The 23461-nt window shown below is 43.5% G+C and overlaps 1 protein-coding gene across 5 annotated transcripts in view; it reads right to left on the reverse strand.

Annotated features, from left to right (window-relative positions):
* OSBPL10 (oxysterol binding protein like 10) overlaps window positions 1-23461 on the reverse strand; it is a 325696-nt gene that overhangs the window by 73513 nt on the left and 228722 nt on the right. For all 5 annotated transcript variants that reach the window (XM_039480176.2, XM_074405790.1, XM_039480174.2 and 2 more), the window contains one exon: window positions 12756-12966. In XM_039480176.2, the coding sequence (XP_039336110.2) occupies window positions 12756-12966 (211 nt within the window). The remainder of the gene's footprint in view (window positions 1-12755; window positions 12967-23461) is intronic.

Raw genomic sequence — 23461 nt, forward strand, 5'->3', positions numbered from 1 at the left:
ATGGCTCAGAAAAGATGCCTGCAGTGTGACCACACGATGCCACCCCTGCCCTCAGATGTGGCTTGGTGTGGCGGATGTCAGGAAGCCCTATCACCAAGGACACAGGTACTCATTCCATTCTAGCAAGAAACACTTTCACAAATACCAATCTGGCAAACTAAAAACCATTTTTTGAATCCTCCTCCAACTCCTGGAGGGCAGGGGAGACTTTAATATTTTTTTAAGAGTCATATATTATTGTAGAGTATTTTATACACCTGCTAATAGAAACAGGAGTAGCCAGAGGTGGATTTCTTTACCCCATAGCAATTCTACCATTAGAATAAATAAGTCTCAGTTGGGCACAGTGGCTCATGCCGGTAATCCCAGCACTTTGGGAGGCTGAGGAAGGAGGATCACTTGAGCCCAGGAGTTGGAGATCAACCCAGGCAAAAAGGGAAAACCCTGTCTCTACCAAAAATATGAAAATTAGCCAGTAGTCTCAGCTGCTCAGGAAGCTGAGGTGGGAGGATCCACTGAGCCCAGGAGGTCAAGGCTACAGTGAGCTGAAACCATGCTACTGCACTCCAGCCTGGGTGACAATGTGAAACCTGTCTCCAAAACAGGTAACAGAAAACAATAGGTAAGTCTCAAGCTCAGCTGACTGACACCCTGGAGATTCTGTTCTAAGTCTAAGAGCAAGAATAAATGATAAAGAAAAACCAGCCTGAAATAGAGAATGACTCATGAACTAAAATTCAACACTTCAGGGTCTCAGATGCTCCATCCATAAAGCAATACTGTGTGTCAGCCTTTTCTTTAGAATTACTCAAAGCAAAGTCTACAGGTATTCCAAACTTTCCTGAGGGATTCCCAGGGGAATCTGGTTGACAGGCAGATGAAGAGGCTGTGTCTGTGCGGTGCTTATACACATGTGTGTTGCTGTGTGCAGTATTATCCAACGCAAGTGTATTTTTATGCAAAACTCTTTTTTAATGTCAAGTGTTAGGTCACATAACTCTGCTGTTAAAAGCCTCAAGTGGGCCAGACACGGTGGCTTACACCTGCAATTCCAGCACTTCAGGAGGGCAAGGCAGATGAGCTGCTTGAGCTCAGGAGCTTGAGACTGGCCTGCGCAACATGGCAAAACCTTGTCTCTACGGAAAATACAAAAATTAGCTGGGCGGGAGGACATGCACCTATAGCCCCAGCTGTTCGAGAAGCTAAAGTGGTAGGATTGATTGAGCCCGGGAGGTCAAGGCTACAGTGAGCCATGACTGCACCACTGTCCTCCAGCCGGTGTGACTATGTGAGACCCTTGCTTCAAAATAAATAAATTAACAACGGCCCCACGTGGCTTCTCATTGCAATCGGAACAAAGTCTAAGCTGCCTAGCTTTGCTCTATGGCCTGTCCAGCCTCATTTTCTTCTCTTCTCCCCATTGCTTAGTATACTTAAGTCACATCAGTATTTTTTCCATTTCTCAAGTGAGCCAAGTTCAAGACAAGTCTTAGAATGTTTGTGCATGCTGTTCCTTCTTCCCAGAGGGCTGTTCCTCTGGTCCTTCTACATCAGGGGAGGAGGTCTCTTGTCTAGATCCAGGAGTCAGCTAAAATATCGCTTGCTCAGAGAGGCCTTCTGGGACCTCTCTGGCCAAAACAGTACCCGAAAGGCACTGTCTGCCATACCACCATTTGCCATCTTCACCGGACTTAGCACTAACTGAATTCAATAGCTCAGTCATTCACTTATTTACTGTCTTTCCTCGCTGGAATGTTGGCTCCTTGAGGACAAGAACAATACGGCCCTTGCTCACAGCTGTGTCCCCAGAACTTCGAACATGGTCTAGCAAAGAGTGCACACTCAATATGAACGTGCGGAATAAATCAGAGACAGAAAACATTAAGAAGAATGCCCGTCATAGCCTCCTAAAAATTAAAAGATTTAAAAATGGCCAAAAGAAAGAGAATAGAATGGTGGTTGCCAGGGGCTGGGGTGTGGATGGGAGGGAATGGGGTTCGTGTTTGAGCTCCAGTTTTGTAAGGTGGAAAGAGCTTTGGAGACTGGTTGTACAACAATGTGAACGTAAGTAACACTACCGAGAGGTACAAATAAAAATGATCAAGACGGTACATTGTACGTTATGTGTATATAACTCTCATTTTTTCTTAATAGCAAAAAAAAAAAAAAGCATCCATATAGCAGCACTTCATGTCAGTTTTCAAAAGGCAAAAACTCACCACACTAAAAGCAAAGGCTAAAGATGCACTAACACCAGAACTTGAGAGAAATATCCACAAATAACAAAGCAGATGGAGCTGGACTAAGAAAACCTACCCCGGATTCATGACACTAGAATCTGCTGTAAGAGACATGGACAGACAGCTCCTGCCTTTCCTGCTGACCAATTCCTGCCTCAGAAAACCTCAAATTGGATTCAGATCTAAAATACAAAGCAGTTGTTCCATAAATATAGGAGTACTATTTTTAAAAAATTTATTACACAAGCAGTAAACATCCCGTAGAACAGTTAGGAAATCTTTTAAAAGATAAAGAAGTTTGGGCAACATAGTGAAACCCTGTATGTATCTACAAAAAATTAACAAACTAGCCAGGCATGGTGATACATGCCTGTAGTCCCAGCTACTTGGAAAGCTGAGGTGGGAAGATCACATGAGCCCAGGAGTTTGAGGCTGCAGTAAGCCATGATCGCCCCGCTGCATTCCAGCCTAAGTAACACACTAGCACCCCGACTTTAAACAAACACGAGGGCAAAGAAAAGAGATCTGCTTGCCTAGGCAATCAGGACAATGTTCCCTCCATTCCTCCCATACCTCAACTCTGTCTCTCCCTTCCCTCTATCCCAGCGTTATCCAGATTTATGGCAATCCAGGGCACAACAGGGCAAGAAGTAGAATCTGAACTGGCAGAGGTACACTGTATCCTGAAATAGACAAAGACCAGGACAGGACAAAGAAAGGTTGCAATACGTGCTGGGAAACACCACTTTCTGTGTACCCTATGGATTCAGAATATCAAAGAGCCAGTGCATGAGAGAGACGCCCAACTCATTTTTTAAAAAATGATCATGAACTGGGTACGGTGGCTCACGCCTGTAATCCCAACACTCTGGGAGGCCGAGGCGGGCAGATCACAAGGTCAGGAGCTCAAGACCAGACTGGCCAACATGGTGAAACCCCGTCTCTACTAAAAAATACAAAAATTAGCTGGGCATGGTGGCTCGTGCCTGTAATCCCAGCTACTTGGGAGGCTGAGGTAGGAGAATTGCTTGAACCAGGACCCAGGAGGCAGAGGTTGCAGTGAGCCGAGATCGCACCACTGCACTCCAGCCTGGGCTACAAAGGGAGACTCCATCTCAAAAAAATGAAAAGAAAAGAAAAAAGAAAAAAAAAAAAATCATGGGTTTAGGAGGCTGGACAAACATGTCTTATTTGGATATCAAAAATATTCTTACATGGAGTAAATGAAACAAACTGTACAGAGCTTAGGAAACAAATATTCTCAAGAAGGCTAAGAGGAAGAATATATGTAAAATTTCTAACATAAGGTGTTGGAGAAAACACCAGGAAAGGTGTTTCCTCAGCACATAAATATAGGATAAAGCACCTGCTAGGAAACAAGAACAGAAAACAAGGAGAAAACAGGCTGAGGGGAAGAGAGATGGATGTATCAGGAAATTATTATGAGAAACTAAACCAACATTAGTAGAATTAAAATTAAAGCTGAAAATAGGAAATAGTGGAATCAACACTACGGAAAATCAAATAAGTAATATATTAAGACAAGGAGGCTCTCCCAGCGTGCAATTGCAGAAGTCACAGGTGATACAATCATGAGGCAGAAGGTATCAGAGAAAGGCCAGGTGCGGTGGCTCATGCCTGTAATCCCAAAATTTTGGGAGGCCAAGGCGGGTGGATCACCTGACATCAGGAGTTCAAGACCTGTGCTCGCTTCAACAGCACATATACTAAATCATATTCCTGCTGACCAATTCCTGCCTCAGAAAACTGCAAATTGGATTCAGATCTAAAATACAAAGCAGTTGTTCCATAAATATAGGAGTACTATTTAAAAAAAAAAATTAGAGGCAAATTTAGAGGCAAATCCCGCACCCAGTTCGAGACCAGCCTAGCCAAGATAGTGAAACCCCATCTTTACTAAAAACACAAAAATTAGCCAGGGATGGTGGCACACACCTGTAATCCCAGCTAGCCGGGTGGCTGAAACACGAGAATTGCTTGAACCAGGGAGGTGGTGGTTGCAGTGAGCCGAGATTGCACCAGTACACTCCAGCCTGGGAGACAAAGCAAGACTCCATCTCAAAAAAAAAAAAAAAAAAAAAAAACAAGATAACAGAGAAAATGCACTACAAAGATTCAAGAGATAAAGGATCCATGTTCCTGAAGGAGAGAGATCAGATCAGCAGATCAGCTGATAGACAAGATTGTAAGTACAGATACATGTCCTGGGGGCTGCTGAAGGAGCCACCACACTCCCGGCAAAATCAGTGGAAAAGAAACGCACATTTAGATGCAGCTTGGCGATACTTTCTTAGGCTTTTTATTACTGACATTCCAAACACAAAAGTAGACAGAATAGTAAAATGAATCCCTAGCTTACAAAGTTTGGCAACATTTTTGAATAACAAAAATCAAGAGAAAAATTTTCCAATCACGGAAGCAGAAAAATTAGACCTGCCTTAAAGGGGAAGGAAAAAAATCAGTCTTGAATTTTGTGACAAAACTAAATGCAAAAAGATGAATAGGCAAACAGAAGAATGCAAATAGAAACCGACAGATTTGGAGTGGGTTGGGGAGCTGGGGAATAGCATTCATCCCCAGCCAAAATGTCTTTCCCCTGGTAAGAATGGCCAACATTTATTGAGCTCTTGCTAGGTGCCAAGTACTGTTGTACATACCATCTATCCATTGCCTCATCTAATCCTAATGGTGACCCATGAGGCATGTACGTATTACTACCGTGTCTGCTTGGCAGATGAAGAGACAAAGGCATTAAGAACCAGTCAGTGGTAGAATCTAGATTAAAACCCATGCAGCCGAGCTCCACCGCCCAAACTCTTACACTCTGCACCATGTGCCCTCTCAGCAGCACTGCAGAGACTCAGAAAGGATTCTACCTTCTCGCAGGAAAAACGACTTGAAAACATTTACCAATGTGTGCATTAAAGAAAGAATTAAGAACTGAAGAAACGGGGAAGTCATATATAAAAAATAAAAAATAAACTGGTGGTAAGCAATGAACTCAGTTCAGCAGAGCTGAGCAAGGCTGAGTCAATGGTCAGGCAAGGAAGACATTCATCTCAGGTGTAAAATACAAGGAAGTATCAAGAAACAAGTTAAATTACATAAATAACGTAGGGTCCTGATCCAATTGGATTAATGTCCCTGAAAGAAGAGGAAGAGAGACCAGAGCTTGGCTGCCCTCCAAGCTCACACACCAAGGAAATGCCATGTCTGGACACAGCAAGAAGATGGTTGTTAGCAAGCCATGAAAAGAGCCCTCACCAGAAACTTTTGGCCCCAGGCTGGAATCTTGATCTTAAGACTTCTAGCCTCCAAAACTGTGAGAAATAAATTTTTGTTCCTTAAGCCACCCAGTCTACAGTTTTTTAATAATAGCAGCCCAAGCGAAGACACTGACTTTATGTAAACTTTTGATATTTTGTTCATTATCAATTGTTTTTGCCATTATTTTAATTAAAGATATTGCACTAAAGCATCGTTTATCTTAACTACTGAAACTTTTGGCACCCTTTTGAATTTTGCCCTCAAGGCTAGTGCCTCTTTCATCTCATCCTGGTCCCAGCTCCGGAACAGGCCTTGAATAACATTTCTAAGCATGGTTATATAACTGATTATTAAAGTCACATATTATTTTAAAAGAGAATTAGTCATTATCATACATTATCTAAGTACTATAATAACATTAAAATATGGATAACAATAGCCCGCATATCATAGCAGCAAAAACGGTAAAGCAGACTAGAGGGGCAGAGGAAGTTAAAGTATGCCCTGTCTTCATCATCAAAGAAAAGTTTCAAAAAGTATTGCGTCATCCCTTTAAAGACTACCCAAAAAAAACAGGTTAAACAATGCTTGTGAAGCTGGGTGTGGTGGCACACACCTGTACTCTCAGCTCTTCAGGAGGCTGAGGCAGGAGGACTGCTTGAGCCCAGAGGTTCAAGGCTATAGTACACTATGACTGTACCTGTGAAGAGCCACTGCCATCCAGCCTGGGCAACACAGTGAGACTCTGTATCTTAAAAAAAAAAAAAAAAGAAAGAAAAGAATGCTTATGAAAAACAATACAACCACCACTAGAATTTACATATACATGTCATATTTCCTTCCCAAAATACTAAAGAAGACTAAAAGAAATATAACCCATAGAGCAAAACAGAAAACATGAAAAGCAGTATGGAAATAAAAACAAAAAGCATAAGGAGACTAAGAGAAAACCAGCAGTTTTAAGGGCAAAGGTTTAACTGTGGAATAGTCTTAATCTATCCTTGGCCTTAGTTTAAGCCTTGCTTAGAGTGCTGAGAGCCGCAAGGCCTCTGCCCAGGGCCCAGTCATAGGTGAGGGCCCCCGGAAGGTCTTTCTTCTTCCTGTAACAGTGAATTCATGCTTCCCAGGTTCAGTAAACATAGAAGGGTTTTCTGAAATAGAGTAAGACTGAAATTCACAATAAGAATGAATTTTCACTTGAAAGTATAAGACACAGTCCCAGTGGAAAGCCAGGGCCTCGGTATCTAACTGCTTTTTTTAGGGAGCAGTTGGCATTCAAAAACTCTGTTTAGATGGTTGGAAGGAAAAAAACCCCACTTATCTGAAACCTTCTGCAATGCTAGTTTTTCCTCTCTTCCTGGTATCCTATTAACATGGTCTGACTCTGTGTCCTCACCCAAATTTCATCTTGGAGCTCCCGTAATTCTCATGTGTTGTGGGAGAAAGCCCAGGGGGTAAGATTAAATCACGGGGACAGGTCTTTTCCCAAGCTGTTCTCGTGATGGTGAACGTGTCTCGCGAGATCTGATGGTTTTAAAGACAGGAGTTTCTCTGCGCAAGCTCTCTCTTTGCCTGCTGCCATCCCTATAAGCTGTGACTTGCGTCTCCTTGCCTTCCACCGTGATTGTGAGGCCCCCTCAGCCACGTGGAACTGTAAATCCAAGAAACCCCTTTCTTTTGTAAATTGCCCAGTCTTGTGAAAATGGACTCATACACCTCTTTACTAAATTATCACATTTCTATCTCAGCTTTTAATCATCACATAAAGGAAGGCGACTGTGAGGCAGATTTTCACCAAAAGCAGCAGGTGTCAGGAAAGAAGGTACAAGAGCCAAAGAAAGCAAAGGAAGTCCCTGCGTGGTGGAAGAGATGAAAAATGCGAGTCTGAAGAGGTCTCTGGAAAAACGAAAAGCACCGCAAAAGCAAGAAGGCAAAGAGCCAGAAGAGCCGAGGGTCCTGGTGACAGTCTCCCTTATTTGCCCTTCTGACCAAACCCCAAAATGGGAAGACCAGTGCAACTGGCTTATCTGTCGACACGCCCACAAATCTTTTAAGAGAATGAAGAGTTGGCCGGGCGCGGTGGCTCACGCCTGTAATCCCAGCACTTTGGGAGGCGGAGGCGGGTGGATCACGAGTTCAAGAGATCGAGACCAGCCTGGTCAACATGGTGAAACCCCGTCTCTACTAAAAATACAAAAATTAGCTGGGCGTGGTGGCGCGTGCCTGTAATCCCAGCTACTCAGGAGGCTGAGGCAGGAGAATTGCCTGAACCCAGGAGGCGGAGGTTGCGGTGAGCCGAGATCGCGCCATTGCACTCCAGCCTGGGTAACAAGAGCAAACTCCATCTCAAAAAAAAAAAAAGAGAGAGAGAGAGAGAGAAGGAAGAGTTATTGGAAGGAGGAGTTAAGGAAAGTATACTAAATTCTTCTCTGGTCCTTCCCCTCTCAGATATATTCTCTTGATCTTTTGTCCTCATTTATGTTCAGGGGCACCTGGGTCACCTTCCACAGTCTGCCAAGGCTCCACTGTCACTTGTTCTGGCGGCTACCTGCCACTAGAATGGGCTTGTCCGGTTAGAGGTGTCTGCCTGGAATTCAAACCATGTTACCTGGGTTAAGGCTTGCAAGCAAATAACAGACCAACTCTGCCTGGAGGGCAGAGTCCTCTGTACCCTCGAATCACCTTCTAGGCCCAGTTCCTCTCCCACACTTGAAACCCACCTGAAGCCCAGGCTCCCAGGGAGCACAACCCTTTTCAGTCCTGAGCGTGGCTCTGCCTGCCTCTTCCCCACAGCCCAGGGAAGGCAAACATCGAGACTGGAGACAACAGGCACCCAGTCCCCAGTCCATCAACTGCTTGCCTCCACCCAGCTGCTGAAGTAGATTTGGGGAGCCACCGGGAGTGGTAAAAGAGCTACACAATTTAAGACTTGACCAAAAAGCCAAATTACTTTTTTTTTTTAGATGGAGTCTTCCTCTGTCACGCAGGCTGGAGTGCAGTGGCACGATCTCATCTCACTGCAACCTCTGCCTCCAGGGTTCAAGCAATTCTCCTGCCTCAGCCTCCTGAGTAGTTAATTACAGGTGCATGTCACCACACCCCGATAATTTTTGTATTTTTAGTAGAGACAGGGTTTCTCCATGTTGGTCAGGCTGGTCAAACTCCTGACCTCAAGTGATCCACCCGCCTCAGCCTCCCAAAGTGCTGGAATTACAGGCGTGAACCACCGTGCCTGGCCAAATGACTTCATGAATTTTAATTACACACCTCTCCATAAACGGAAGTTAAGTGAAGCACTTTAGATCCAGTATATCTTGGAGATAATAACATCAGAAACAGGTCTGGGAGCGCAGATGAGTAGGTGGGAGGCAGATGAATACTAAAGCATTCTCAGATTTCAGTCCAGTTGTTCAGCGTGTTTCAACAAAAACAGCATGAATAAGCAACATTTGGAGACAAAGGCTCCAAAGCAAACATATATCCCAGAAGACACAATGAAATGCTATACAAGATAAAATGCCCAGGACCAAAAATCATTTTTTATTCAGAAAAGGGACAAAAGCGGGGCGGGAAAAAACAGGGGAAGGCTCAGAAGGCAAAGAGCCATCAGGCAAGAACTATCTGTATGGGTACTTGGTATGCTTCAGGTAGGACGGGTCTTCCTGCCCATTGAACACTGAAATGAAACCATGACAGAGTTTCACTTTAATGAGATTTTGATTTCCATCAGCCTGACCTGGCACTTCTTAGACATAACCATTATATTTTTATCAGTGCGTGTCAGGCAGCCGCTATAGCAACTATCACCCCTGAGAGCCCCGAGTGTCTAAATAAACATTCTGTGGCAGCATTCTCAGGGCCATCACAGTCTCTATTCTCTATCCCACTAGCTTGAGATTCTGGAATTCTATTTTAACCACAGGCAACTATGAGGTTTTTCCTGCAAAAAGTAATTCCATTTCCCCCAATGCATAGCACAGATTTAAAATACATGGTAGGCTGTTTTAAAACTTCAGCCGGGTGTGGTGGTTCATGCCTGGCATCCCAGCACTTTGGGAGGCTGAGGCAGGTGGAGCACCTGAAGTCAGGAGTTCGAGACCAGCCCGGCCAACGTGGTGAAACCCCATTTCTACTAAAAATAGAAAAATTAGCTGGGTGTGGTGGTGGACATCTATAATCTTAGCTATTTGGGAGGCTGAAGCAGGAGAATCATTTGAACCCAGGAAGCAAAGGTTGCAGTGAGCCGAGATCATGCCATTGCACTCCAGCCTGGGTGACAGAGCAAGACTCCGTCTCAAGAAAAAAAAAAAAAAGGGGAGTAGAGTGGACAGGTGAGTTGATGGTGGTGGAAACAACACAGAGAGGACATGAAGGAGGTAGTGCCTGATGTGACATGATTTCAGGAACACTTCTTATTCTCTTCTTCTCCAAATAATTTCCATTTCAACATGTCCCCACCTCTGAAATGCATCCATTTGAGCTTTGCTCCTCCAGGCCCTTGAAAATGCCAGAGGTCCAGTGAAAATTGGGGGGGGGTGTGAGGGGGGCAGGAATTTTCTAGGAAGCCCTGAAGAAATATTTTTTTCAAGAGGGATTGATTTTAGGAATAAGAAAATGATTCAAGCTTATATTTACTAGCAAAAGATTCTTGGAATTAGCCTATTACATTGCAGAAGCTACAAATTACAATACAGAGCAAAAAAGACCACAGAAACTTTGAGAAGTCTCCAGTCTCATTCCAAATTGGTGCCCAGGCCTCAGTGGGGATCACTGAGCCTCCTTCCAGATGAGAAAATGTCAAGAAGCCTCACTGAGCTTCTGCATTTCAGATTCATTCTTAAAGCTGAGAAGGAAGAGGAAAAGCAGAAAAGCAGGTTTCGGTGCCTTTGCTCCATGCTTGAATATACCCAAATCTCCTAGACTGGATTCCGCACTCACATTTTTTTATTTTGCTAGAAAGGTTATCAGTGGGATAACCAGCAAAGGAAAGCAGACTACTCTTATTAATTTACTGATTTTGGTCATTGTGCTGTCTTTAAAGGAGAGTGTTCTTTTTTTTTTTTCTTCCTGAATCAGCAGAGGACTTTTTTTTTTTTTTAAAGGAAATACACACTGAAGTATTTAATAGTGAAGGAACTTCATGTCTGCAACTTACTCTTAAGTGGTTAGAAAATTATAATACATAATATAGGGAAAAGACGAAGGAAGTATCATAACATGTGACTGTCTGGGGAATTTGCAGAGGGATAGATGGGCATTTTTCATAGTATTCTAGCAACTTTTCATTTTATTTATTTATTTATTTAGAGATGGAGTCTCTCTCCTGTTGCCAAGGCTGGAGTGCAATAGCATAGTCTTGGCTCACTGCAACCTCTGCCTGCTAGGTTCAAGCAGTTCTCCTGCCTCAGCCTCCCAAGCAGCTAGGACTACAGGCGCACACCACCATGCCAGGCTAATTTTTTGTATTTTTAGTATAGATGGGGTTTCACCATGCTGGCCAGGCTCGTCTCGAACTTCTGACCTTTTGATCCACCTGCCTTGGCCTCCCAAAGGGATGGGATTATACGTGTAATTCTCAGTGCTCCGCCTTTGTGTGTGTGTGTGTGTGTGTGTGTGTGTGTGTGTCAGAGTCGCACTCTGTCACCCAGGCTGGAGTGCAGTGGTGTGATCTCAGCTCACTGCAACCTCCGCCTCCCCAATTCAAGGGATTCTCCTGCTTCAGCCTCCCAAGTAGCTGGGACTACAGGTGCCTGCCACCATGCCCAGTTAATGTGTGGGTGTGTATTTTTAGTAGAGACAGGGTTTCACTATGTTGGCCAGGCCGGTCTTGAACTCCTGACCTCATGATCCACCCGCCTAGGCCTCCTGGAGTGCTAGGATTACATGCATAAGCCACTGCGCCTGGCTAAAATTATTTTTAAAATATATACATACATCTGCCCTGAAAGAACAATAATGCTCGCAAGACACCGTTCCCAGCCTCAGTTTGGAATACTGAGCCCACTGTGTTCTGGATTGAACAAAGAACCTCACTCAGGCTGGGAAGACACCTACCACAGCGGAAAGAGTCTGGTTCTGCCCTCCTTCTGCCACTTATCCAGGTAGCCTTGGGCAAGTTGTTTAATCATTCTGTGCCCCAGCCTATCATCTGAACAATGGGCATAATGATACCTATTCTGTAAAGATTTCAGAAAACATGCAGCAGAGGTCAGGTTCAGTAAATGATGGTGATTTTACAAAAAGAAAATCAAATTACCTCCACACAGTCTCCTCTGAAAAACCAACTGTCCCTTTTACACTTCAGCAGAACGAGGGCAAAGGGCAGCTGGGGAAAGCATGAAATAGAAAGACTATCACTCACAGCCTGGCTTTACTTCCTATCACCTACGTCGCCTCGTTCCTTCATTAATTAAGTGACCTCTGGGCAACAAAGCACAATAAGGCTTCCGTTATCCTGTTAATTCTAATACTTCATAATTATGTGACATATAAATCTCAAGCTATTTTTACCTTTATCATAATCTTCACTAATATCTTTTTATCTGCTCATTAATTAAACCCTCTTCTAAAAGGATTGAGGCATCTCAAGGGAGTACACTATTGTCTCTGGCTTCTTGATTAAGAGCTAGAAATACTCCTAGCATGTATCCAGAGGTATCCGCATAAGGGGACAGGCATGAGGATATTTACTATAGCAAGGTGAGTAGGGCAGAGAGCTGGAGGCAGTGTGTGTGTCTGCATCCAAGTGTGACTGGGTGTAAGGTGGTAGCCCCACGGCACAGAAATAACGAACCAGATGCTGCTGCATGCCAGTGGAGCTTAAAAACAGAATGCTGAGTGCAAATGCCATGAATGGAATGAGACTTACAATGTGACGCCAGAAAGTCTGAAAGGTGTCCCACAGTATTTTTGTAAATATGTTAGTTACATTTTTCATAAAATGTTACATTTGTAACTTGTACAATAAAAATAGATCCCAAACAGTAGAGGAAGGGCAGGAAGGATGAATGCAGAGCTACATTTTTCATAAAATGTTACATTTGTAACTTGTAAAATAAAAATAGATCCCAAAGAGGAGAGTTTAGAAAGCGCAGTAGAAACACTCAGATGTAAGGATGGGTGGATCGAAGACAATGGGAGACACACACACACACACACACACACACACACACACACACACACACAGTGTACTCATCCCAAACATGGACAAACCCCTCGGGGTCTTACCCGAGGCTCCTGGCTTGTGGCTGGGCTGACCTGCCTGGTGCACGCTCTGCTGTAACAAACTGAGGCACTCCCCAAGGCAGCTGAGGGTGGCAGCAGAGGTGGCTTTCAGGAGCAGCAGGTCCTGGTCCAGGGCAGTGAGGGGGCCGGAACCTGGCAGGGACTCGATGGCGTGCACGAGGTTCTTCTGCTGCCCTTCCACCTGGCTCATCATCTACAAAACAAGAAGACAGAAAGGAGGTGAGGGGCAGAAGCTCTTCCTTCAACACCGCGGGGAGCCGGGAGTCAAGCCACAGAAGTGGGTAAAACTCAGTGAGAGTCAGCTCAGAGTGTTTGGTGCACGTTAGTCTTTTGATAAATACTCAGTCCTGGGTGAAATCTGTCTAGGCAAATGTATCCAAAGGCACTCTAATCATGAGAATGTTTGAACTCTAGAGCTCAAAGGAGCCGTCAGGACCATCTGGGTATATCATTTTACAGATATTCTGGAGGTAAGTCAGTAACGAATAACGAGCGAGTAACGCTGAAAGCAGAACTTGCAACGACCTTTGGGGTTCTTTCACTGTGGGAGCTTACCTAAGACAGCAGTCTCACCAGGGTTTTCCCTCTGAGAAAGGTTTCTCCCTTGCTTTTCCCCCAGCCCCAACCCTTAGCTCTTTGGTAGTCCTATTCAGAGTCCATGAAATGGAAGGGAAATCTGACGCTGGTGTTTGTACAGGAAGGCGATCACAATGAAACCACTGCTGAACCCCCTTCGCTTATTTCCACCCCCCCCCCCAAAAAAAAGCTGCTAAACAGGACACGGCCTTCTGAACACCATGAGAGATGTCAGGAAGAGAAAAACCAGGAATTCTAGACCCAGCCCTACTCCACGGCTTAAGCTATGACAAAGAATCGTATCTTGTGGCCTGGCTTCAATTCATACGCTTATCATAAGACAAACAGTAGCCTAATTGCATCTGTGAACTATCAAAAAGGAAGGAACGCAGGAGCTGGAAAGGGACTTTAATGGCTATCTTGTGAAGTTCATCCCCCTCATGTCTTATAACTTATCTCATTAAACAGGATGATGTACATCAAGTGTTTAGGCACCATGTCTAACAAATAATTAGCTGGTGTAAGATGGCGAGGAGTTCAAGCAACCCACCCAAGGTCACAGAGCCCGCTGGCATCAGAAGCAGGAGTAAATTCCTGTTCTCTGATGCACTGTTTTTAAGCTTCTCCACAAAAGCTGTCTTTATTTGAAGCAACATCTCCTGCTCTGTCACTGTCATCCCTGGAGGATCCTTGTCACCATGACATCACCAGTGGAAAGAAGCAATAATTCTGTAAGGCCCGCTGGACGTGGACACAAAGCTCATTCCAGGCTCAGCCTTTTTCCTCTTTCCTTTTGAAACAAGTATCTGCTATTGGCGATTACCTCAAAATGATTTTTTTCTTTAAAAAAAAAGATCAATGTTAAAAGGCATGTTCCACAGGCGTGGTTTGAGCATTCTCATCTTAATGTGCACATCCATAATCTGGCCATGCAAATCATTTTTGCAGATTACAGAGGTTCTACGCAGCCATTCTGGCTGCTAAAACAGTGCCTAGAAATAAGGCGAGCTCAGTAAGTACTAATTTCTTCTTCAAATCTTTGTTTATAAGTCTCCTTTTGAGCCAAATGCCATGGCTCTTGCCTGTAATCCACCCTGAGTGGATCACCTGAGGTCAGGAGTTCGAGACCAGCCTTGCCAACATGGTGAAACCCCATTTACTAAAAATACAAAAATTAGCTGGGTGTGGTGGTGAGCACCTATAATCTTAGCTACTCAGGAGGCTGAGGCAGGAGACTCACTTAAACCCAGGAGGCAGAGGTTGCAGTGAGCGAGATGGCACCACTGTGCTCCAGCCTGGGTGAGACTCAGTCTCCAAAAACAATAAAACAGCCGGGCGCGGTGGAGCATGCCTGTAGTCCCAGCTACTTGGGAGGCTGAGGTGGGAGGATTGCTTGAGTCCAGGAGTTCTGGGCTGTAGGGCGCTATGCTGACCAGGTGTCTGCACTAAGTTCAGCTTCAATATGGTGACCTCTCAGGAGCAGGGGACCACCAGATTGCCTAAGGAAGGGTGAACCAGCCCAGGTCAGAAAAACTCCAATGCCGATCAGTAGTGGGATCGCGCCTGTGAATAGCCATTGCACTCCAGCCTGGGTAATATAGCGAGACCCCATCTCTAAAATAAAGAAATAAACAACAAAATAAAAAAATAAAGTCACCTTTTTGAGAAATCTTCCCCAACCACTTCATTTAAAATTGCATCTTCAGCCCAACCCCAGGCATGCCTATTTTCCTTACCAACCTTATTATTCTCCACAGCATTTACCTCCTTCCAACCGAACTTGTAATTTGCTTATTATATTCATCGATGCTAGTGTGCAAGCAGGAATCATTATCTGTGTTGTTCACTGATGTATCCCAAGTACTGTAAATACCCACCTATTGAATGAATGAATGAATGAATGAATGAATTCCAGTCTCACGCCTCTCACTGAAGTGCAAGAGAGCCCATTTATGACATACAGGCTACAGAATACTTGATGAACATAAAACGGCTGAAGATTTAGTAACAGATAATACCTCCATTATCAGTTTGCCAAGAAATACTGCCAACTAGTTAAATTTAACTTCAAACAAGATAAAATGTCTATGTATTCTCTGACATTTATATGTATAAATGCTAACAGTTAGGGAAAAATGGATTTCGAGCTATTTGTAGTCAGCATTTCTGTAAATTCCTACCATAAAATCCTGTCTTAGAAAATGTACTGAAAAGAAAGAAGAAAATATAATGATGAAACCTGATACATAATGTTTTTATGATGAATATGAGCCATAATGCTTAAGAGAAACGGTGGCCGGGTGCAGTGGCTCACGCCTATAATCCCAGCACTTTGGGAAGCCGAGGCGGGTGGATCACGAGGTCAAGAGATCGAGACCATCCTGGTCAACATGGTGAAACCCCGTCTCTACTAAAAATACAAAAAATTAGCTGGGCATGGTGGTTTGTGCCTGTAATCCCATCTACTTAGGAGGCTGAGGCAGGAGAATTGCCTGAACCCAGGAGGCAGAGGTTGCGGTGAGCCGAGATCACGTCATCGCACTCCAGCCTGGGTAACAAGAGTGAAACTCTGTCTCAAAAAATAAAATAAAATAAAATAAATAAAAAGAGAAAAGGTGACTAAAATCAAGCCATAAACTATGTGGTATATACTCATTTTTAATCAACAAAAAGAACTATATTCCAATTACATAAAATATTGTTATATCATAAACATAAGGTATTATGAAAACCTCAGCTCATAAAAGTATGAAACTAGCTTAAGGGATACTTTTCTCTATTCAACAGATGCACGTGCTGAGAGATGGAACCCACACATTGGCTCTTAAAAAGCATTCAGGCCAGGCATGGTGACTCACGCCCGTAATCCCAGCCCTTTGGGAGGCCGAGGCGAGCATATCACTTGAGGCCAGGAGTTGAGACCAGCCTCACCAGTGTGATCAAACCCCATCCCTACCTAAACAAAACTAAACAAAAAAATTAGCCAGCCATGGTGACACACCAGTGGTCCCAGCCACCCAGGAGGCTGAGGTGGGAGGATCCCTTGAGCCCAGGGTGTGGAGGCTGCAGTGAGCTGTCACCACATCACTACACTCCAGCCTGGGTGACAGAGTGAGACCTTGTCTCAAAAAAATAACATAAAACAAAATAAAATAAAAATCATTCATCAGTATTTACTGAGAGTCTATTATCAATAGCAAGCTTTGAAGGCAGTGGGGTGGGTTTGGCAGCTACAATGACTGGGGAAGACCTATGGCAGGGAAAGCATGGGGCCAGGAGCCCTAAACGTCTCTTGAGTCAGGCACAGTCCTGTACAACCAAGAACTTTGCTGATTAAAATGCTAACAGTGCCCCCTTGAGTAACCCTTGGCTAGAGACACATCAATAACCAGGCACCTCATAGCTTTTGACTTCTTTCTTGGAAAACTGAATGCTAAAAATAATACAAGGTTTACAGTGATTGGCACACAGTAGATACCTCCTAAAGATTCATTTTCTTGAAGACGGCTGAATAGGAACAGCTCTGGAGTGCAGTTCCCAGCGAGAACAATGCTGAGGGTGAGTGAACACGTTTCCAAACGAGTTATTACCGCACACAGACCAGGGGATTCCTGGGCTGAAAAGCAACACAAGTCTCCAGCACGGTTGTTTCAGCCGGCACAGCGGGTCTCTGCACAAGAACTCACAGAAATCTGAGTGGCCGTTTCAACTGGCACCTGGAATGCCTGGGAGACAGAGCCGCTGCCATTCAACTGAAAAAAAGGGGCTGAAACAGGGAACCAGGCAATCTGGCTCAGCAGGTCCCACCCCCACAAAGACCAGCAATCTGAAACGCTCTGTACTGAGAGTTTCACAACAAGCGCAGCTGGACCCAGGACAGTACCGCTCTGTTGGCAGAAGGGGTCCACCATTGCTGAGGCAGTCCACCACTACCAAGGCAGACCGCCATTACCAAGGCAGTTCTAACTATACCTCTATAAACAAAATCACAAGGAAGTTCACACAGCAGCTGGGCAGAGCCCACAGCAGCTCAGCAACGCCTCTGCTGGCATACTGTGACTAGGCCACCTCCTCGCTGGGCAGGGCAGCTCTGAAAAAATGCAGCAGCACATCAGGAACTTATAAATAAAGCCCCACCTTTCCAGGACAGAACACCTAGGAAAAAAGGTGGTTATGAGTTCTGCTGCAGCAGACTTAAATGTACCTACCCAGCAGCTCTGAACACAACAGAGCTCACAGCTCAGCACCTGAGCTCCTATAAGGGACAGACTGTCTCCTCAGGCAGCTTCCTGACCCCTGTACATCCAAAGAGTCACCTCATAAAGGAGAGCTCAGGCTGACATCTGGTGGGTATCCTTCTGGGACAAAGATAACAGAAGAAGAATCTGGCGGCAACTCTTACTGTTCTGCAGCCACCACAGGTGATCCCCAGGCAAGCAGGGTCTGGAGTGGACCTCCAGCAGCCCTACAACAGAGGGGCCTGACTGTTAGAAGGAAAACTAAAAACCAGAAAGAAATAATTGCATCATCAACAAAAAGGACGTCCACTCAGAGACCCCATCCAAAAGGCACCAACTACAAAAACTGCAGATAGATAAATCCACAAATACGGGAAGAAACCAGTGCAAAAAGGATGAAAACACCCAAAACCAGAACACCTCTACTCCTCCAATGGATCACAACTCATCACAGCAAAGCAGCAAAGCTGGATGGAGAATGAGTCTGATGAATTGACAGAAAAAGGCTTTAGAAGGTGGGTAATGACAAACTTCTCTGAGCCTAAAGAACATGTTCTAATCCAATGCAAAGAAACTAACAACCTTGAAAAAACGGTTGACAAAAGGCAAACGAGAATAAACAGTTTAGAGAAGAATATAAATGACTTAATGGAGCTGAAAAACACAACACGAGGACTTTGTGAAGCATACACAAGTTTCAATAGCTGAATTGACCAAGCAGAAGAAAAGGTATCAGAGATTCAAGATCAACCCAATGAAATAAAATGAGAAGGCAAGATTAAAGAGTGAAAAGAAATTAACAAAGTCTCCAAGAAATATGGGATTATGTGAAAAGACTGAATCTGCATTTGATAGGTGTATCTGAATGTGACGGAGAGAATGAATCCAAGCTGGAAAACATTCTTCAGGATATTATCCAAGAGAACTTCCCCAACCTAGCAAGGCAGGCCAACATTCAAGTCCAGGAAATACAGAGAACACCACAAAGATGCTCCTCAAGAGCAACCCCAAGACACATAATCGTCAGATTCACCAGGGTTAAAATGAAGGAAAAAGTGCTAAGGGCAGCCAGAGAGAAAGGTCGGTTTACCCACAAAGGGAAGCCCATCAGACTCACAGAGGAGCTCTCGGCAGAAACCCTACAAGCCAGAAGAGAGTAGGGGCCAATATTCAACATCCTTAAAGAAAAGAACTTTCAACCTAGAATTTCTTATACAGCCAAACTAAGCTTCATAAGCAAAGGAGAAATAAAATCCTTTACGAACAAATAATTGTTGAGAGACTTCGTCACCACCAGGCCTGCCTTACAAGAGCTCCTGAAAGAAGCACTAAATAAAGAAAGGAACAAGCAGTACCAGTCACTCCAAAAACATACCCAATGGTAAAAAGCTTCGACACAATGAAGAAACTGTGTCAACTAATGGGCAAAACAACTAGCTAGCATCAGAATGGCAGGATCAAATTCACATATAACAATATTAACCTTAAATGTAAATTGGCTAAATGCCCCAATCAAAAGACACACACTGGCAAATTGGATAAAAAGTCAAAAACCATCAGTGTGCTGTATGCAGGAAACTCACCTCACATGCAAGAATACAGATAAGCTAAAAGAAAGGAATGGAGGAAGATTTACCAAGCAAATGGAGAGCAGAAAAAAGCAGGAGTTGCAATCCTAGTCTCTAACATAATAGATTTTAAACCAACAAAGATCAAAAGAGACAAAGAAGGGCATTACTTAATGGTAAAAGGATCAAGGCAACAATAAGAGCTAACAATCCTAAATATATATGTACCCAATACAGGAGCACCGAGTTATATAAAGCAAATTCTTAATGATCTAGAGACTCAGACTCCCACACGATAATAGTGGGAGACCTTAATACTTCACCATCAGTATTAGACAGATCGATGAGACAGAAAATTAACAAGGATATCTAGGACTTGAACTCAGATCTGGACCAAGCAAACCTAATAGACATCTACAGAACTCTCCAGCCCAAATCCACAGAATATACATTCTTCTCAACACCACATCACACGTACTCTAAAATTGATCACATAATTGGAAGTAAATCACTCCTCAGCAAATGCAAGAGAACAGAAATCACAACAGTCTCTCAGACCACAGTGTAATCAAAGTAGAACTCGGGATTAAGAAACTAACTCAGAACTACACAACTTCATGGAAACTGAACAACTGGCTCTTGAATGTTGACTGGATAAACAATGAAATGAATGCAGAAATAAAGATGTTCTTCAAAATCGATGAGAATGAAGGCACAATGTACCAGAATCTCTGGGACACATTTAAAGCAGTGTCTAGAGGAAAATTTACAGCAATAAATGCCCACATGAGAAGCAAGAAAATTGACACCCTATCATCAACACTGAAAGAGCTAGAGAAGCGGCCAGGCACAGTGGTTCACTCCTGTAATCCTAGCACTTTGGGAAGCCGAGGTGGATGGATCACCTGAGGTCAGGAGTTCAAGACCATCCTGGCCAACGTGGTGAAACCCCATCTTTAAAAAAAAGAAAGAAAGAGCTAGAGAAGCAAGATAAAAAAACACGCAAAACCTAGCAGAAGACAAGAAATAACTAAGATCAGAGCAGAACTGAAGGAGACAGAAAAACAAAAAAAAAACCTTCAAAAAAAATCAATAAATCCAGGAGCTGGTTTTTTGAAAAGATCAACAAAATAGACCACTAGCCAGATTAATAAAAAAGAAAAAAGAATCAAATAGATGCAATAAAAAACAATTAAGGGGATAACACCACCATTTCCACAGAAATACAAACGATCATCAGAGATTACTACAAACAACTCTATGCACACAAACCAGCAAACCTGGAAGAAATTGATACATTCCTGGACACTTACACCCTTCCCAAGCCTAAACCAGGAAGAAGTCGAAACCCTGAATAGACCAATAACAAGGGCTGAAGTTGAGGCAGCAATTAATAGCCTACTGACCAAAAAAAGCCCAGGTCCAGATGAGTTCACAGCCGAATTATACCAGATATACAAAGAGGAGCTGGTACCACTCCTTCTGAAACTATTCCAAACAATACAAAAAGAGGGAATCCTTCCCAAATCATTTTATGAGACAAACATCATCCTGATACCAAAACCCAGCAGAGACTCAACAAAAAAAGAAATCTTCAGGCCAATATCCATGATGAACGTAGATGCAAAAATCTTCAATAAAATATTGGCAAACTGATTGCAACAGCATGTCAAAAAACTTATCCATCACGATCAAGTAGGCTTCATCCCAGGGATGCAAGGCTGGTTCAACATATGCAAGTCTATAAACCTAATTCACCACATAAACATAAACAAAGACAAAAACCACATGATTATCTCAATAGATGAAGAGAAGGCCTTTGACAAAATTCAACAGCCCTTTATGCTAAAAACTCTCAATAAACTAGGTATTGATGAAATGCATCTCAAAATATTAAAAGCTATTTATGACAAACCCACAGCGCCAATAACATACTGAATGCGCAAAAACTGGAAGCAATCCCTTTGAAATCTGGCACTAGACAAGGGTGCCCTCTCTCACCACTCCTATTCAATATAGTATTGCAAGTTCTAGTCAGAGCAATCAGGCAAGAAAAAGGAATAAAGGGTATTCAATCAGGAAAGGAGGGCGTGAAACTGTCTCTATTTGCAGACGACATGATTGTGTATTTAGAAGACTTCATTGTCTCAGCCCAAAATCTCCTTAAGCTGAGAAGCAACATCAGCAAAGTTTCAGGATACAAAATCAATGTGCAGAAATCACAAGCATTCCTACACACCAAGAACAGACTTAAAGAAAGCCAAATCAAGAGCAAACTCCCATTCACAATTGCTACAAAGAGAATAAAATACCTAGGAATACAACTAACAGACGATGTAAAGGACCTCTTCAAGGGGAACTACAAACCACTGCTCAAGGAAATAAGAAAGGACACAAACAGATGGAAAAACATTCCATGCTCATGGTTAGAAAGACTCAATATTGTGAAAATGCCCATACTTCCCAAATTAATTTATAGATTCAATGCTATCCCCATCAAGCTACCTATGACCCTTCTTCACAGAACTGGAAAAATACAACCTAAACTTCATATGGAACCAAAAGAGAGCCCACATAGCCAAGACAATTCTAGGAAAAAGAACAAAGCTGGAGGCATCACGCTACCTGACTTCAAACTATACTACAAGGTTACAGTAATCAAAACAGCATGGTACTGGTACCAAAACAGAGAATATAGACCAATGGAACAAAGCAGAGGCCTCAGAGGCAATGCCACACATCTACAACCATCTGATCTTTGACAAACCTCACAAAAACAAGCAATGGGAAAGGACTGCCTGTTTAATAAACGGTGTTGGGAAAACTGGCTAGCCATGTGCAGAAAGCAGAAACTGGATCGTTTTCTGACATCTTACACTACAATTAACTCCAGATGAATTAAAGACTTAAACATAAGGCCTAACACCATAAAACCCCTAGAAGAAAACTTAGACAAAACCATTCAGGACATAAGCATAGGCAAGGACTTCATGACTACAACACCAAAAGCATTGGCAGCAAAAGCCCAAATAGACAAATGGGATCTAATTAAACTCCAGAGCTTCTGTACAGCAAAAGAAACAATCATTAGAGTGAACCGGCAACCAACAAAATGGGAAAAAAAATTTGCCATCTACCCATCTGACAAAGGGCTGATATCCAGAATCTACAAAGAACTAAAAGAGATTTACAAGAAACAAACCAATCAACCCATTCAAAAGTGGGCAAAGAACATGAACAGACACTTTTCAAAGAAGGTATTTATAAGGCCAACCCAAGTTTAAAACTGGCTACAGTGAGGACTGCAGGAGACAGCAAGAAGGTAAGGGCCTTATTTGTCTTGACTGCTTCAGACTTTTCTGAGCTGTAAGCCCTGGCACAGGTTTCAGAGGCACTGCAAAGTCTGGTCCCGACGGGTTAGGTGTCAACAGATGACGAGTTCAGTCACTTCTCCATTACTCTCCAAAAGCTCAGCATAAAGCAGCTCCTAAACACGGATTCCTAACCTTCAAGTAACCACAGCTGCTGGCCTTGTAGGCAGGGCCTCAACCAATGACTCAGTGTCTTCAGGAATTCAATCTGTCTGGCTTGAAAGGAGACCAATGCCACATACAAGATAGTTTTGGTTTGGCACTTCTCCTCAGGCCGGTGGGATTCCTGAGTCCCTGCTAAGTTCCCCTCTGAGTCAGGGGATCGGTCCTCGGTTAATGTAGACACTTTTTCACTTGGCCTATGTCCTTGCCTAAGCTTAAAAGCTGTGCTTCAAGGACCTTTAAACCAAACTGCGTGTTTGAGCACACACACACACAGACACACACACACACACACACACACACACACACACACACACACACAGTGCTTACTGTCTGCATTAACATGGCTTTACTATCCTCTTCGGCTACTCTCATGAGCATTACTTTTCATTTTCCAGGAGACTCCATCCCAGAAATGGTTTGATGATTAATTATAGGAACTTCCCCAAATGTCCACCCACTCTTTAATAAAAACCATCAACACTCTGCCCTCTAAAAGTCTTTGAATTTCTTGCCTCAAAATCCTTGCCTTGTTGTTTTCACTAATCCTGAACTATTAAATTTTAATTCTTTTTTTTTTTTTTTGGAGACTGAGTTTCACTCTTGTTACCCAGGCTGGAGTGCAATGGCGCCATCTCGGCTCACCGCAACCTCCGCCTCCTGGGTTCAAGCAATTCTCCTGCCTCAGCCTCCTGAGTAGCTGGGACTACAGGCTGCGCCACCACGCCCAGCTAATTTTTGTATTTTTAGTAGAGACAGGGTTTCACTATGTT

This window comes from Saimiri boliviensis, chromosome 9 (genome assembly GCF_048565385.1).
Source record: "Saimiri boliviensis isolate mSaiBol1 chromosome 9, mSaiBol1.pri, whole genome shotgun sequence".
NCBI lineage: Eukaryota > Metazoa > Chordata > Mammalia > Primates > Cebidae > Saimiri > Saimiri boliviensis.